The sequence below is a fragment of the Danio rerio genome, chromosome 8 (genome assembly GCF_052040795.2).
Source record: "Danio rerio strain M-AB ecotype USA chromosome 8, GRCz13ab, whole genome shotgun sequence".
Lineage (NCBI taxonomy): Eukaryota > Metazoa > Chordata > Actinopteri > Cypriniformes > Danionidae > Danio > Danio rerio.
The window spans coordinates 28,775,001-28,791,015 of NC_141028.1; the positions used below are offsets into that span (position 1 = coordinate 28,775,001).

A 16,015-nucleotide genomic window follows, 5' to 3' on the forward strand; every position below is an offset into this window, starting at 1 on the left:
AAAAGTACATGAAACTCTAGGAGGAAATGTAAACAGCGTGCTGATGCAATGATATTATTCGATCTATGTGCTGTAACATGTGAAACGGGATCATGAAAGAAACAATCAAAAAGCAACTCATGTAAACACCTTAATCATATTATTGTATTATTCAGATTAAGGCAAATAATTTGAACAGTAAATGTCCATGTAAACGTAATCAGTTTAACTTAAAACAAAACCTCTAAACCTCTAACTCCTACACACACACACACACACACACACACACACACACACACACACACACACACACACACACACACACACACACACACACACACACATACTGTAGATATATTTTTGATCAAATTTGACAATATGGTCAATAATGAATTTACTAAAAATGAGAAATACATTTACTAAAAGGTTTATAATAAAAAAAATATAGTCATTAACTGTGAGTCTTTTGATTTATTTAATCAACCCCTGTTGAATAAAAGTATTTATTTTTGAATAGTAAAAAAAAAAAAACAGATCAGCTCTAATGTATATGAACTATGAAGGGAAAAAGTTCACAATTGTTATTTTGGCAAACACCCCCTTAAGTGACATACAGACATTGTTTTTTTAATTCATTTGTATCTTTTTGTTTTGGAATTGAACCAATGACTTTTACATTGGCAGCATTATGTTGTAAAAACTGAGCTTCTGCCACAAATGTCAATGGCTGTGTCTCGAAATACACACATATTTCACTTGCATACACATAAACCAAAACTGCGACACACACAATCTGCAGGCCTGATTGCAGCTGTGTTGCTTTTCAACACTGGGCTAAATTTTACAGATCCCTCAGGATAGTTTGTCAACACAGATATTACACCTGTCAACAGGATGCACACACACACAAACATACAATCCCAATTACACAAAGCAATGTAAAGTGTGGTCAACTGCTGTGCCAACCAAAAACTACAGGCTGGCATGACTTTCTAACAGCAATGATTCTACTCTCCGAGCTTCAGAAACAGTATTTATGCTACATTATGTACTATAAAACAGTCACAAAAGGTAACATGAGTTGACAACATGATCCAGCGGTAAAAACAGTAAGAGAGTAAACAACTGATAGTGTAGAAAGGAGTGATATAAGAAGTGTAGCCACAGATGAATCAACTGATCCATAATTTATCACCATTGATTCAAAGCCAGTGATAAGAGAACCTGAATTAGAGTAGAGTCTCCACGAGTCAATCCACAGTCAGGGCCAAGAAAACACTAAGACAATAGCCCATTTCACACAGTAATGCTGGTAAATTGCCATAAAATTACTGGAACAACTTTATTGGTCATTTAGAAAATGCGCTGTTTACACAGGCAATGGGAATTCCTCAATTTGTCAGGAAAAGCAGCCATCACATATCAATTCCTGTAAATTCTGTGACATAGTTAACCAGAAATTAGTGGTTTAAAAAAAGATTATTTTAAAGCAATTAGATGTATTCCCTTAATTAATATGTTAAACGAGATCCTAGTTTATTCCACTGTCACACTAAAACTTATGAATATTAAATTAGGTAAGTTCAATTTTGAGGGCAAGAAATGTACAAATACGTTTATTAGAAAGTGTCTTATACACGAGTGCTATCCAGGTCCTGTTAAAAAAATGATATTTTCCAACCTTTTCATTTGTTGGGACATTGTGAAATTTGGAGTACATTTGGCCAGGTAAAAGGATGACTTGACTGCAAATGGTTTACTTGTTATTTTACGTAAATTCTTTATTCATAAATGCAAAATTTTGAAAACAGCTCCTCAATTGATTGTCTTTAAAAAGGAGTTTTCCACAGTTTTAAAAATAATAAAGGGTGATAAGGTTAAACAATTGTATGATTTGTTTTAAGAATATGATTTAATTTAACCCCTAACAGAGTTTCTGTTTGATGTCTGAATGGTATGTTGTTCTTTTTTGTTAAGTTATTTTATAACTTATATGTTTGCTTGCATGTTTGTATGTTTGTTTTGTGTAATTTTATAGCTTTATGTTTGATTCACTGTATATCTGACATGTCTCAATTAGTTTGTGCAAGATTATGTTTTAATTAAGTTTGCGCTGTTTACACAGGCAATGGGAATTCCTCAATTTGTCAGGAAAAGCAGCCATCACATATCAATTCCTGTAAATTCTGTGACATAGTTAACCAGAAATTAGTGGTTTAAAAAAAGATTATTTTAAAGCAATTAGATGTATTTCCTCAATTAATGTTAAACGAGATCCTAGTTTATTCCACTGTCACACTAAAACTTATGGATATTAAATTAGGTAACTTCAATTTTGAGGGCAAGAAATGTCCAGGGCAGCACGGTGGCTGGTGGGTAGTGGGTAGCACAATCGTCTCACAGCAAAAAGGTCACTGGTTCGAGCCACGGCTGGGTTAGTTGGCATTTCTGTGTGGAGTTTTCACGTTCTCCCTGTGATCGCATAGGTTTCCTCTGAGTGCTCTGGTTTCCCCCACAGTCCAAAAACATGTGCTTCCCAGTAATGGGTTGCAGCTGGAAGGGCATCCACTGCATAAAACATATGCTGGATGAGTTGGCGGTTCATTTTGCTGTGGCGACCCCAGTTTAATAAAGGGACTAAGCAGAAAAGAAAATTAATGAATGAATGAGTTTGGCCTAAATTGTTATGTTTTAATTTTTTTTAAGGCTCTAAACTGCTGTGTTTGTCTTTGTAAACATGAAGGAAGCAAGTTTTTTTGTTCATGGTTTCATATTTAAGTAAAATTTTAACATTCATGCAGTGTCCCAAAATACATAACTATAGGGGAAAAATGTTGTCGCTAGTATCCGCAAGCATAGGCATATGGCTACAGAGGTGTACGGAATGAACATGGATAGATGGAAAAGTGGAAATGGAAACAAAACATAAATTTTTTTCAATCGCTATCATCATCATAGCTATAACGACTGTTTTTTCTACTAACCTAAAAAATTTTTTTTATGTCTGGGTCTCACTCTTTGGAGGGCCGAAACAAATTGACTTGGGGGCCTTGTTTGGTCCGTGGGTGTGTATATATAGCGTGTATATCTCAGCGTGCAGTCGAGAGTAACGCATTTAATCATTGAAATAAATGTCCATAATTGCTCTATTTTTATTAAAGATATATTTTTGCAAATACTCAAGGGTCATTTGATTATAATCAGTTTTATACTGCCTGTATTGTGTTGTACAAACACTTCTTCCTGGCTTATGCTGGTTGTGTAAATATAATAATTATGCTAATATTCGATTCAAATGGTCTCAATAATAGATTTTCCTCATTTGCATATTAAGAATTGAATAAAAATGTGCATTAGTAAAATTACTAGCTAAAATTGCAGGCTGAATTGAACATGTTAAAGTAAATGTGAATATGTACCTACTTTTCCCCTCTTAGTAATAGTTTAACAAAAATAGAATGATTGAGAAGAACAATTGCTATTAAAGTCAATAAAGTTAGCCAAACTGCATTATACTGTCTTATACTATTTGCTCAACTTTTGGTTAAGAAAAAAATGATTGGGACATAATAAAAAAACAATAATTATTATTAGGCCTATTATTAAATTGTAGTATTTTTATAGCAACTGAAACTACACCTTCTATATGTACAACAAGAAACAAAAAGAAGGAGCTTTAATACTCTAAGCAAAAGTGTCTGAGAGCATCATTTAAATCAGGTTTCCACTTCTTTCGTGTGCTATAATATTAAAACTGCCCTCCTTCCAATTGTCAGCCACTGATATGACCCCCTGTCAATTTTAGTTTGAGACCCCTGTGTTTGAGTATGTGCTAGAGCTTGTGAGACCCTCGTTGGAATGAAAGATTATCGGCATTGAACTGAAATCTGACTCACCAGTTGATAAATGGCACTCCCCTTCAATTGCACGTGCATCACACAGCCAAAAATATAGCTTGTAGTTAATTTCACAGCAGTTTATCAGAAGCATTTTATTGATTATTTTCCCCTACAGTTGGCACTAAGAAAGAACATAGATTAGGAGCATTGTCTGATTAATAAGCAGCAACTCAATTTGCCTGGACAAAGGATTTAAAGGCTTTTACTTTCATTAATAGCACAGAGTGAATGCATCATTGTCATCAGAAAATTCTGATTGGCTCAGAGTAAATGACTCACATCAGTGCTCTCTGAACTTGAACATGCTCATAACAGCAATCTTCCTTCACACACACAGCAGAATTCTTGGAATTTAATGGCAATGCCACAACTTCTCATTCCAGAAAAAATGCCAAAACAAATATCATGGTATTTGTTTAAAAAAAACACTGTCCTGATATTTGCTCTTTATGGCTATTAGTTAAGGCTGCACAGTATTAGATTTTTTTTTACATTGCAATATTTTTTTGTCTCTGCGATATATATTGCAATATAATTTTACCAGATGACTTAAATAGCTCTATTTGTAAAGTCATTATCTGGGATGATTTTGTAGGGGAGTGAAATATAAATATATTTTTATGTAAGTTATTATATACATAAACTACACTCATAAATAAACACAACTGAGCAAATAAAAGTGAAATAAATCGGATTGCCATATATATCAAGGTAGAGGTTATCCCCAATAAATGGACCCTTCGTTAAGCCCCTCCCTCCTTAGGTACTGTTGCTACACCAGTCAAGCAAAGGACTGCAGTATGTTTTACAGGGGTATATTCACAACATATAGGCAACCGATTAGAGAATAAAGTAATCAAAATTGAAGCAAGCTTAGCCTAGCCGCCTCATATGCTAGCCATTCAACAGCTTAGCTTATGCTCAGCAGGAGAGGTGACATTTAAAAATAATCTAATAATAACAAATGAAACTGTGATTTCTCTATTTTAGCCAAAAAGCCTAATAGATTAATTGTTGTGCAATGAAATATAGCGTTACTAACCGACGAGGAAACGCGCATGACAGTGCTTTTACATAGTTCATGAACAGCCATAAAGGGGACTGATAGATTTGTGCTAAATATTAACATCATTGACCCATAACAATGTACAATAAATTACCTATTACTGTCAGTATGTTTGTGTGCTCTTTATAAATGACTGAAAAACAGCTGCTGGTAAAGTCTATTGATCGCAAGAGCTCAGTTTGTGATCATATCTCGGTTTTGTTCTGTTGATTTGTAATTTCAAATATTTGTAGCTTGAAACAGATGGAAATATGAAGTTTAGTAAAGTTAGCAACAGACTCGCAGATTCATATTTTCCGGATCAATAACTTGTGTCATTATGACCTATTCGCTATTAGTATGACTAAAGTTACTAACGTTATGGCGAAGGCTTAAACGGAGCATTATTCACAATATCAAGTGGGAAAAAAAGGAATAAGACAGCTGTGAAACATAACCAGCTTTGTGTTTTTGTAGGAAACACAGTTTAGACCTGTTTAGGGTAAGGGGTGTGTGAGTTATTGTCATTTGTCTATCACTGAATTGTGTCAGGAATATCAAAACAAAACTTAGCTCCGCTCAATTAGCGCCCCTCACACAGCTTGATCCACGCTGGCATTTCTTCTCTTGGGTTTTAGGTTTTGAAAAGGGAAAAAAATTACACCATCCCGTCCAAATTTTAAGGATACCGAGTATCAGACTTGCACAATCCATATGCATTCACTCGTAAGCTTTAAAGAGCCCCTGTGCGTAGCTACAGTTGCCAAGCAACGATTGGTGGGTGGCGGTTTTTGGGTGTGAGTTAGCGAAGGGTCAATTAAGCAAACCTGATAGCAAACATGAATTTTGGCATGACACAAAAATCTGGTTATACCTAGGCATAGTCGAATAATAGGAGATCAGTATATGAAAATAGCCATGCCATGAGCCTTAGATGCCATGGTTTCCTTGTTCTCATGTAAATTTCACCAGTGTAAAACCCTAGTGGCTAATCAGAGGGCAAAGCAGATTGTGATGTGACCCAGGGGCCATGCCCATTTCATTTCCATGTACTTTAGGTTGTTCATCCGGACCTGAGAAGCAGCCTTGTCATTAAGAGAACACAGACTTATATGTAGCTCTGAGAACATCAATATGCACACCCCATCTAGTTATGAATTGGTTTATAATTAAACCTTACAATGTGTACTTAGACATTATAGCTAAAAATACAACACAATACATATCAATCAACCTCGTTTGTCTTTTAGCCTTTATCCACAACAGATCTTGTAAGCAAAAGAGGTTACTCTAATGGGTTTCTAATACAGAGTTCACTCTCTCCATTTAGTTAAAAAAAAATCCACCCATTAAGTTAAAAAGACTTAACTAGAAATCTCTCTCCTTTGTGTGTTCAGCATATGCCATGCTGTGTGTGCGTGTCTGTGAGAGCTGCATGCTAAAGCTCATTAATATTCAAGATCGATCCAAATATGGTCAATTATGGGCCTTCTGATTGTAGGGATATTTTACAGAGTAAAAAATGAGCATTTTTTTTTACTCGCCTAAGACTCAAACCCAACAGTTAGATATCAGAGAACAATTTAACTTAATGAACCAATGCAGTATATGGCAAATTTAAAATTGAAAGTGTGAAGGGTAAGATGTAAGCAGCTAAATTTTGCATTTTCAAAGCTTCTTTATAAATAAAAACATTTTTTGTCAAATGTAACCATTGTGAATTACAAACATTTCTCAGAGATGGGCTGCAGCTGGAAGGGCATTCGCTGCGTAAAACATATGCTGGATAAGTTGGCGGTTCATTCCACTATGGCGACCCCAGATTAATAAAGGGACTAAGCCGAAAAGAAAATGAATGAATGAATGAATTGAAAACATCAGATAAATTATGTGCTACATGTAAATCATGCTATTCACGTCAATGTGATGAGACAACAACCTTTTCCCACTTTGCATTAAGCACATATTCACTTCTATTCATATTACAACACTAACTCAAATGAGCTGAAAATGAGTACAACAAATATGTAGATCCTTTATGTAGCATTCACAGCTTGATGTAATTATCATAATTATGAGTTGACAGCCCATAACATTTTACTCTGGGTGCTCCACGTCTTTTATGTATTTCCATGGCAACGACAAAATTAATATGCATTAATATGTCAAGTAGTGCAGCGGTCATATGGCACAAGTCGAAGCTCTCAGTAATGGTTACATGTGATGTGAACACTTTACACTAATCGCAATTTAAAAGTCGGTTCATTCCATTATGCTGACTGTAAAACAAAACAATGATCCCTTCATGAGATGCTTTATTCTCTACCACTTTACCACCTCTTCTCTTTTCATTCTGCCTATATGCTAGGATGTGGAGAAAAAGAAAACTGCAAAGGGGGTGACAGGCTGCTGACATGTTCGCTAGAGAGTGAATGTGTGCAGCCTTGCATAGCCAGACTGGACCGCTTCTCCACAATGCATCTTATTCCAGCCATTTAAATAGGAACCTGACAGTCACCCGAATGACATATGAAGTAACCAACTACACTTTCAGATGATTTTCAGGTGCTCTAAAGCTGAATCTCCACAATAACAAGGCATCAGAGCACTGTGGCTATCAGGGATGCAGGTTTAGTTCAGCTCATGTCATGTACTTTTCACTGTCATGGAGAATAATAATAAACAAACAAGCCAGAGAGGAAATGAATGGGCAGCTCATCCGCATTCACAGCAGTTCTCATAACTGCATAGACAATGATGAAATTACTAGAAAAGCTTACAGTTGCAGTAACCGGATCTTAAAGTGGATTATTACTTGGAAGAGCTATCAAAAATAGACTAACTAGTAACTATAAATACAATAACAGGGAGAACTCTGTATTAAAGTTGACAATAATAATAATAATAATAATAATAATAATATTAATAATAATAATAATAATAATTTTACCAACAGCAAAATGTTGCAATCTTTTTTGTCAATTTTCAGCATTATGAATTGAAAATTTCAGATCTATAAATGGCGATGCAGTGGTGCAGTAGGTAGTGCTGTCACCTTACAGAAAGCAGGTCGCTGGTTTGAGCCTCGGCTGGGTCTGTTGGCGTTTCTGTGTGGAGTTTGCATGTTCTCCCCGAGTTTGCGTGGGTTTCCTCCGGGTGCTCCGGTTTCCCACACAGTCCAAAGACATGCCGTACAGGTAAACTGAGTAGGCTACATTTTCCGTAGTGTATTAGTGTGAATAAGTGTGTGTAGATGTTTCCCAGAGATTGGTCGCGACTGGAAGGGCATCCGCTCTGTAAAAAATATGCTGGATAAGTTGGCGGTTCAATCCGCTGTGGCCCTTCTAGTTGCAACCCATCTTTGGCAAATGTTTTTGATTCACAATGGTTAATTGCGTAAAACATATGCTGGATAAGTTGGCGGTTCATTCCACTGTGGCGACCCCAGATTAATAAAGGGACTAAGCCGACAAGAAAATGAATGAATGAATGAATGAATGAATGAGACTGATAAATTATCTGCTTTAAGTCAATGTGATGAGACAAAAGAACCTTTACCACTTTACATTCATTCATTCATTCATTTATTCATTCATTCATTCATTCATTCTCCTTCGGCTTAGTCTCAATTTCCCGAAATTAGTTTAAAAATTTTACTTAGTACTGCTGAAATTGAGAGCGATTATCACAATAGTTGATGACAAATGGTAGCATAAACAAAACTGCATTACACAAACCAACCACAAGACAAAGGTAATGGATCCTACTGATGGAATTGTGCTACTATAGTAGTGATGAATCTCTCAGATCATTTGGTGATCAGCACTGGTTATGCGTTACCTATTCCAGCATATGTTTTACACAGCTGACGCCCTTCCACCTGATTCACTCACTCACATGTACACACTTATTCACACACACACTACTGACAACTTAATTTATTCAATTCACCTATACATAATGTCTTTGGACTATGGGGGAAACAGGTGCACCCGGAGGTGAACATGGGGTGAACATGCAAACTCCACACAGAAATGCCAACTGGCCCAGCCGAGACTGAAACCAGCAACCTTCTTGCTTTGAGGTGACAAAAATCGTGAAGTAAAAAAGTAAAAATATGTAAATAGCTCACAGAAAAAGTCAATTCGACAAGTCATTAATTAATTCATTCTCTTTTTGGCTTAGTCCCTTTTTTAATCTGGGGTTTAATCTGAACTGCCAACTTATCCAGCATATGTTTTGCGTTCACTGGGAAACACCCATACACTCTCATTCACACACATACACTATGGCCAATGTAGCTTACCCAATTACCCTAAATCGCATGTTTTTGGACTGTGAGGAAAACCGGAGAGAACATGTTTAGAGAAACCCCCAGAGAAAACCCACGCGAACACGGACAGAACATGCAAACTCCACACAGTGATCTTTTTGCTGTGAAGCGATCATGCTACCCACTGCACCACTGTGACGGCCTCATCCGACAATCCAATTTGAGGTTATCATTTACGTCTGCTGCCTGATGTTTTGTGTGTGTGTGTGTGTTCATTCTCCGGCTAAGGAAAATTCACTACTCTCCATTTCTCAGGCCTCATATATCACTGTGTGTTTCAATCTGACACACACATACGCGCATTCATTTTCATTCCACCGTTCGGTGGTGCATTTTAGTAGCGTGTTTGTGCTTATCTGATTTGGTCTTATCGTGCTTTTCAGCATGTGTATTATTCTTACCTTTATCTAACGACGTCTCCTGAGAAGCGACGTCACCTTTTTGACCAAGCTCTGTCAGAGCTTTCTGTCTCTGCACTGGTGCATCTGAAAGAAGAAACACACACACAGAGATACATTCCATTAGATTCATTCTGATTACGCTGGATTGATGAGAATGGAAGGAAGCTCACATTATAGTGAAGTACATGTCTAGAGTTCAGCTCAAATGACCTCTGCTATCACCAGCGCAGCATCTCACCTCTGATCCAGCTGAAATATCACACCACTCACTGCAGAAGGAACTGGAAGCATTTTACGCACAAATCAATGCCAAAATAGAGGCTCAGCCATGGGATGCTTGTTATAACGCCTTCAAGATATTTTTCAATGCTTAGAAAGCTTCTTTACCTAATTAAAACGAGCATGATCTTATAAATCAAAATCGCCGGCTTTACTCTGCTGAGGAAATGGCTTCTCTCACTTTTCCTGAACATGCTTTCTGTTGTGTTTTGTGATCATCAAATTGTAATTGTAATTTCAGCACTGACGGATAAGAGAACCTGTTTAGCAGGTGCGCAGCGTCAAAGATCAACATCCTTCAAAGGAGCGCGATAAGATCCTTTAGCTGTCAGACGCTCAAAACACTTACACATAACACACATGTACACATGCACTCGGAAAATATTGATTCTGTGATTGTGAGTGACATAAAATCACTAAAGTGCCAAGACATCCAGTTTCCTTTTCTCATCCTCTCTTCAGTCTTTTCTCGAACCTTTTAGCTTGTTGAATGTTCTTAAATAAAGGACATATAAAGTCTCAAGCCACTGATAAAAAATGCTTTTTGAAATGTTCTGGTTTAATCTAAGTTAATGTTTTGCGTTCGAATGATGTTCACAGACTGGCAATTTGAGAGAAAGACGTCTCTTTGTGTCTCTTGCATGCTGGGTTTAACAGATCGATGATGAATGGATGAAATGTGTTGTTTCCCAGACAGAGACAGAAACAAGATCAAAGAGAGAGGGGGAGGAATAGCATGTCAAACTAGGAGGAAAATGGAAGAACAATGTCTGTCAAAACTTCAAACAAGATTAAACATCTTAATAAATACAGAGTTTGAGCATTTTTTGATATTCTTGATGGAAATCCTCGAGAAGACAGATGAATTCACAAGGCATCATAACCATCCCGTTGCCATGGGAACCGACCAGGAAGACAAGAGTAAGGTTCACAGTTGGTTCAGCAGGCACATTTGACATTGCTTACGTGTTCTCTGACAGGATGTCAAGTTTGAGACATGTCATTCAGAGGTCAAACCCGTCTGTCTCTCTGACAGGAAGTCTGGAGCACAGTGAGGGCATGACCAGGGATTGCTAAGCAACTGATGCCCGGTTAACAGGGCCTAAAACTAATGTCTTTTTTAGGCAGATGGAAAAGAATGGTGATATTCATTAAATGGATTAAAAAAAAGTGAAAAAGTTACAGGTATTGCATATACTGGGCTCTTTTTTACCGATCTAGGCGCAAAATATAAAGCGCATGGCGCAAAAGCATTAAGGGCATGTCCGAATGCACTTTTGCCATTGTAAGTATAAAAAATAGGGTTTATGCCTCAGCACATGGTCTAACAGGGTTGTTCATATTCTCTTAATAAGAAATGGGTGAGTTTTGAACATAACATGAATTAAGCCAATCATAGTCTCATCTCACATTCCCTTTTTCGCTATTTATATGGCGGACTTTGTAAGTGGTAAAAGCTGAATGCTTCACTAGCAAGAAAACAGTTAAACAAACCATCTGTAGCGAGAATAAGGGTTGAGCCTCCTCTGTTCGGCCTCTTTAATTTACCTTTACTCTTTACTTTACTCTTTTACTTTTGTCGATAAGGAAACTGTGTTGTGCGCACTCCCTTGAAGACATCTATTAGTCTACATATTTAATTTCATTTGTTAAGATTTGTTTCAAAAATGTTAAATTAAGTTTTAATATCCAGCAAACGAATAAATGAACAATAATAATGAAGTGTGGTCAAAAAACTGAGTTATATCCAAACGCACTGCTTACTCCCCATGGTCCAAAACCCAACAGGTGGACAAATCTAAGCTGGTTTTTATTAAAACAAATATAAATATGCATTTAATAAATAATACTGCTAATAATAAAATCATTATACAAATTGTCATGAATAAACTAAAAAAGGTCCCCCGACATAAAAAAGGCATGGAGGCAGTGGTTTTTATATTTATGTAGAAAATATAAATTTTTGTAACATTTTAATCTTGCATTTTTATTTTTCATTTATAAAGATATTTGTGTATTGCTGTACATCCTGTGTGTATTAAGCAACGTGTACACATTTTGGACCTGCATAGGCGCATAACTAACGTGCTCTGTGCTGGACTTTAGACCTGCAATTGGTTGGTCAATGGCGCGGTCTATTTCAGTTCCTTAAAATAGCAATGTGTCAAAAATGCACCTTAATACACCATAGATCGGCAAACCCATGAATCCACAAAGTAAAATAAATTAATTAATTAATTAATTGTGCAAGAAATTAGCAAATAAAAAAACTGTGCAAACACAACTTGTGCCTTATTGCACAGAGTGTAAGATAGGGCCCACTGTATTTTGATCTATAATTTATTTTACAAATCTACTTGTGCTTTTGACCTTAAAATCTACACTACCAAAAATATACAGGTTGTGAAATAGCAAGTCACAATATGAATTATGGTCAACAAAAAACCCCACACATTATGCCTAAACCTTAAACACAGACTGCACACATGGTAATTTGCATGATAATAAAACACCTTCAGAATAATACACATGGCACTAATACAAGATGCAAATTCTATATCATCCAATTACAATAAACAAAAATGCTTTTTCAGCAAAATTATTCATGGCATTATAAAAGGAGGAACCTTGGTGGTTCTGTCAGTTAGTGTCTCTAAAAATACACAGTATGTTTGAAAATACAGTACACACAATATGACTGTCATTTACATCTGCCATCAATCTGCCTCAGATTTTGGTATTTGTTAGTGATTTCCACAAAACTCTCAGTGAAAGAAAATCTGGGCTAAATGTTTGCAGTCAGTGTGTGTTCTCACAATAAGCAAAAAACATGCATACCTTACAATGAGGTTCTATTAGTTAATGTTATTAAAATGTATTTACTAACGTGAATGAAGAATGAACAATACTTATACAACATGTATTAAATAATATTGATCATTTCAATATTTATGAATTTGAGCTAAAATCCTATTAATCGGTTAATGATGGAGTTAACAAGGATTACAATATAATTTTAATTCAGTAACATTAACAAAGAAGAATAAAAGCTGTAAAAAAAGTTTTGTTGATGTTTGTAAATGAACAAACATTAAGTAATAGAACCTTATTGTAAGCTGTTAACTATGTGGACACACACAAACGGTAACACACCAAGAACATTGGAACATTGGGTTTTGAAACATTTTCTTGGGATCCAATTCTCCCACATTCTTGTTTTTCTATAAAAGTTACTAGTCAATAATGTAGTTGTAGTACTAACATTTTCTGAGAGTTTATTTTAACTTGTAAGCACAGCTTTGAGCTTTAATTTCACAATATTTTGAAATGACAACCATTTAAAAACAGTCCATAAAATTGAGGATGCAGAGTATAATGCAACACAGTTACAATGCACTGCATGCAGCTATCCTAAAAAAAAACAGCAAAAAATAAAAATAAAAATTTAAGAAAACCGAGTTCTTCCTTTTTTATTCCCCAAGCTTGAATGCACAAATCATGTATTCAAGTTGGATTTGCTTGTACAGAACAAAAACAAATTGAAGGTTAAAAGGCACTTGAATGAAATTAGATTGGCCTACACGGACATAGAAGAAATAGAGTCCCTAAAATGACAAAAGCATTTCATTCATGCAATTCATACATTTCTAACCATGACTATTATGGTTAAATCGGAGTGCACCACTTAAGAGACTCAAGACCTTCAGAGACTCTTAATAGGATAGTTCACCCAAAAAAGAAAATTGAATCCCATTTACTTATCCTCAAGTGGCTCCAAACCATTGAGTTTCTTATTTTCTGTGGAACACAAAAGAAGATATCTTGAAGAATGCTGGACAGCGGTGAATTCAATGGTAGGAAAAAATGACTCCAATAGAAGGAATACAAAATACTATGAAAGTAAACGGCTGTACATTGTATTTTTGTTTCGTTTTATGTGGCTTTACACAGTCCATTGCCTTTTGGAATTATTTCCTACAATTATCAGATGATATGGCTTGCTGTGTGCCCTTTATTGTGTTCACAAATCATTTACAGTAAGTGGCCTCCATTTCAGGTAAGTGAAATTATTTACTTATATACCATCTCTATAAATGTATTTGTTTTAATTAAGATCATTTATCATTTACATTTTTCTTTAGACCAGTAATGCACTCCAGAATCTGACAGATTGATTAGTTGTATAGGCTGTAGGACAGTCATCTAAAGTGTTGTCATACAGTGTTATGCCTGGATTTCATAATTAGCCTTGCATTTACTAACACAGACTATATTTGAAGTGTTTGGAAGTAATTCACATTTTCCTCCTGTAGAAAAATCTCATAAGAACAATGTTTAGTGGCTCAATGTATTACAACAGTATTTTTGATATAGTGTACAACAAAAGCCTGTCTAAGCAAAGTGCTAGAAGGCATTTGTAGCTCCACTTATGCTACGCCTACGTTCCGCCTACGCTCCGCCTCTTAGTCCTTTTTTGGCAACCCCTAGTTGGCATGACGTGCAAACAAAAGTTGTAGTTTATTTTGTGCTCTTTAGAAATCTATGGGTGATGTCAGTGTATAGTTTCAAGTCTTAACTGCTGGAGCATATCGCACGGTGGCTCAGTAGTTAGCACCGTCACCTCACAGTAAGAAGTTCTCACCGTATTCACACGGTTTCCTCTGGGTGCTCCAGTTTCCCTCAGAGTCCAAGGACATGTGGTATAGGACATGCTCTATATGGGTGTTTTCCAGTACTGGGTTGGGGCTGGAAAGGCGTCCGCTGCGTAAAACATATGCTGAAATAGTTGGTGGTTCATTTTGCTGTGGCGACCCCTAATACTCAGGGACTAAGCTGAAGAAAAATTAATAAATGAATGAATGGAACATGCAAAGAGGCTGAGAGGACTTTTTTGGGGGTATGATTTGACATTTTGGAAACTAATCCAATCAAAAGAAAAAAAAAGAAAAACATCCTTATTATTTCATAAGCCACCTACACTCAAAAATGAGTTAAGATTAGCTTAATGAACTGAATATTTAATATTTAGCTGCTTGTTTAAACTACGTATTAAAAATAAGCTGAAACAACACAACTCTTGAGATTTTTTAAAGACAACTTATGTTTCATGTTCAGTCCACTTAAGTTTGTAAAGTTAACTTAATTGAATGAATTGTGTGAAACCCTGCATTTTTACCGTATACAGAATTTCAAGAGACACAAACAAATGATTAAGAGTGAAAGAGAGATCTGTTTAAAGCGATCAGCTGAAGCTTTGCTGATGGCCTTGTGCATTCCTTGAATGACAAGCGATCAATGTTGCTCTCACAGCCTTAGCTTCAGGCCTTCACCAAGCTCTCATGTGCCGAATTTCAATGCACCGGTGATTTTAAAGTGTAAAGAGACCACCGTGAAAACTGTCAGTGCTTTTCATGAAGCCTTTTAGCCTTGTTTAACCTCCCATTAATACCCAACCCAAATCTCTCCTTTGATCAGTACGCACATATTTGCAGAGCTTTTCCATCATGAAACAAAGCAAAATAATGTCCAGATGGCAAAGCAATGATAAACACCCCTGGTTTAACAGCCCAAATATTGGAAAATTGATTTCGCTCCAGGACATCAAATAAGAAGCGGGATTTAAATTAAAGTCTGTGACTGCGGAGCACAATCTCTATGATCCAAAGCCTTTACCAAAACTTTCAGTTTGTCCAGGCTTAGTTTGGCATCAGCTGTAACCTCTTAAACCTCGTTGGTAGGCAGGCTACAGGGTTTATTTCCGAAGCATATCATCTCCGACTGCTGCAAATAGCTAAATACACACACACACACACACACCCACACACACACACACACACACACTCACACACTCACACACTCACACACTCACACACTCACACACTCACACACTCACACACACACACACACACACACACACACACACACACACACACACACTTTCTTTCTCTGGCCGGTAACCCCATCCAGTAGTTCTAATGCCAAACAGTAAACAGATATAAGCTTGCCCTCGACATCTGTGTTTAACATTATGGTGAACACTGGCAGGCACACACAATCTGCAACCTTACAACGTAAAAAA

The 16,015-nt window shown here is 36.4% G+C and overlaps 1 protein-coding gene and 1 long non-coding RNA gene across 6 annotated transcripts in view; both read right to left on the reverse strand.

Moving 5' to 3' along the window:
• Positions 1–16,015, reverse strand: part of LOC147842651 (uncharacterized) — a 464,331-nt gene that overhangs the window by 274,458 nt on the left and 173,858 nt on the right. The window lies entirely within an intron of this gene.
• Positions 1–16,015, reverse strand: part of kazna (kazrin, periplakin interacting protein a) — a 154,683-nt gene that overhangs the window by 47,313 nt on the left and 91,355 nt on the right. For all 5 annotated transcript variants that reach the window (XM_087262548.1, XM_087262549.1, NM_001128289.1 and 2 more), the window contains one exon: positions 9,658–9,741. In XM_087262548.1, the coding sequence (XP_087118674.1) occupies positions 9,658–9,741 (84 nt within the window). The remainder of the gene's footprint in view (positions 1–9,657; positions 9,742–16,015) is intronic.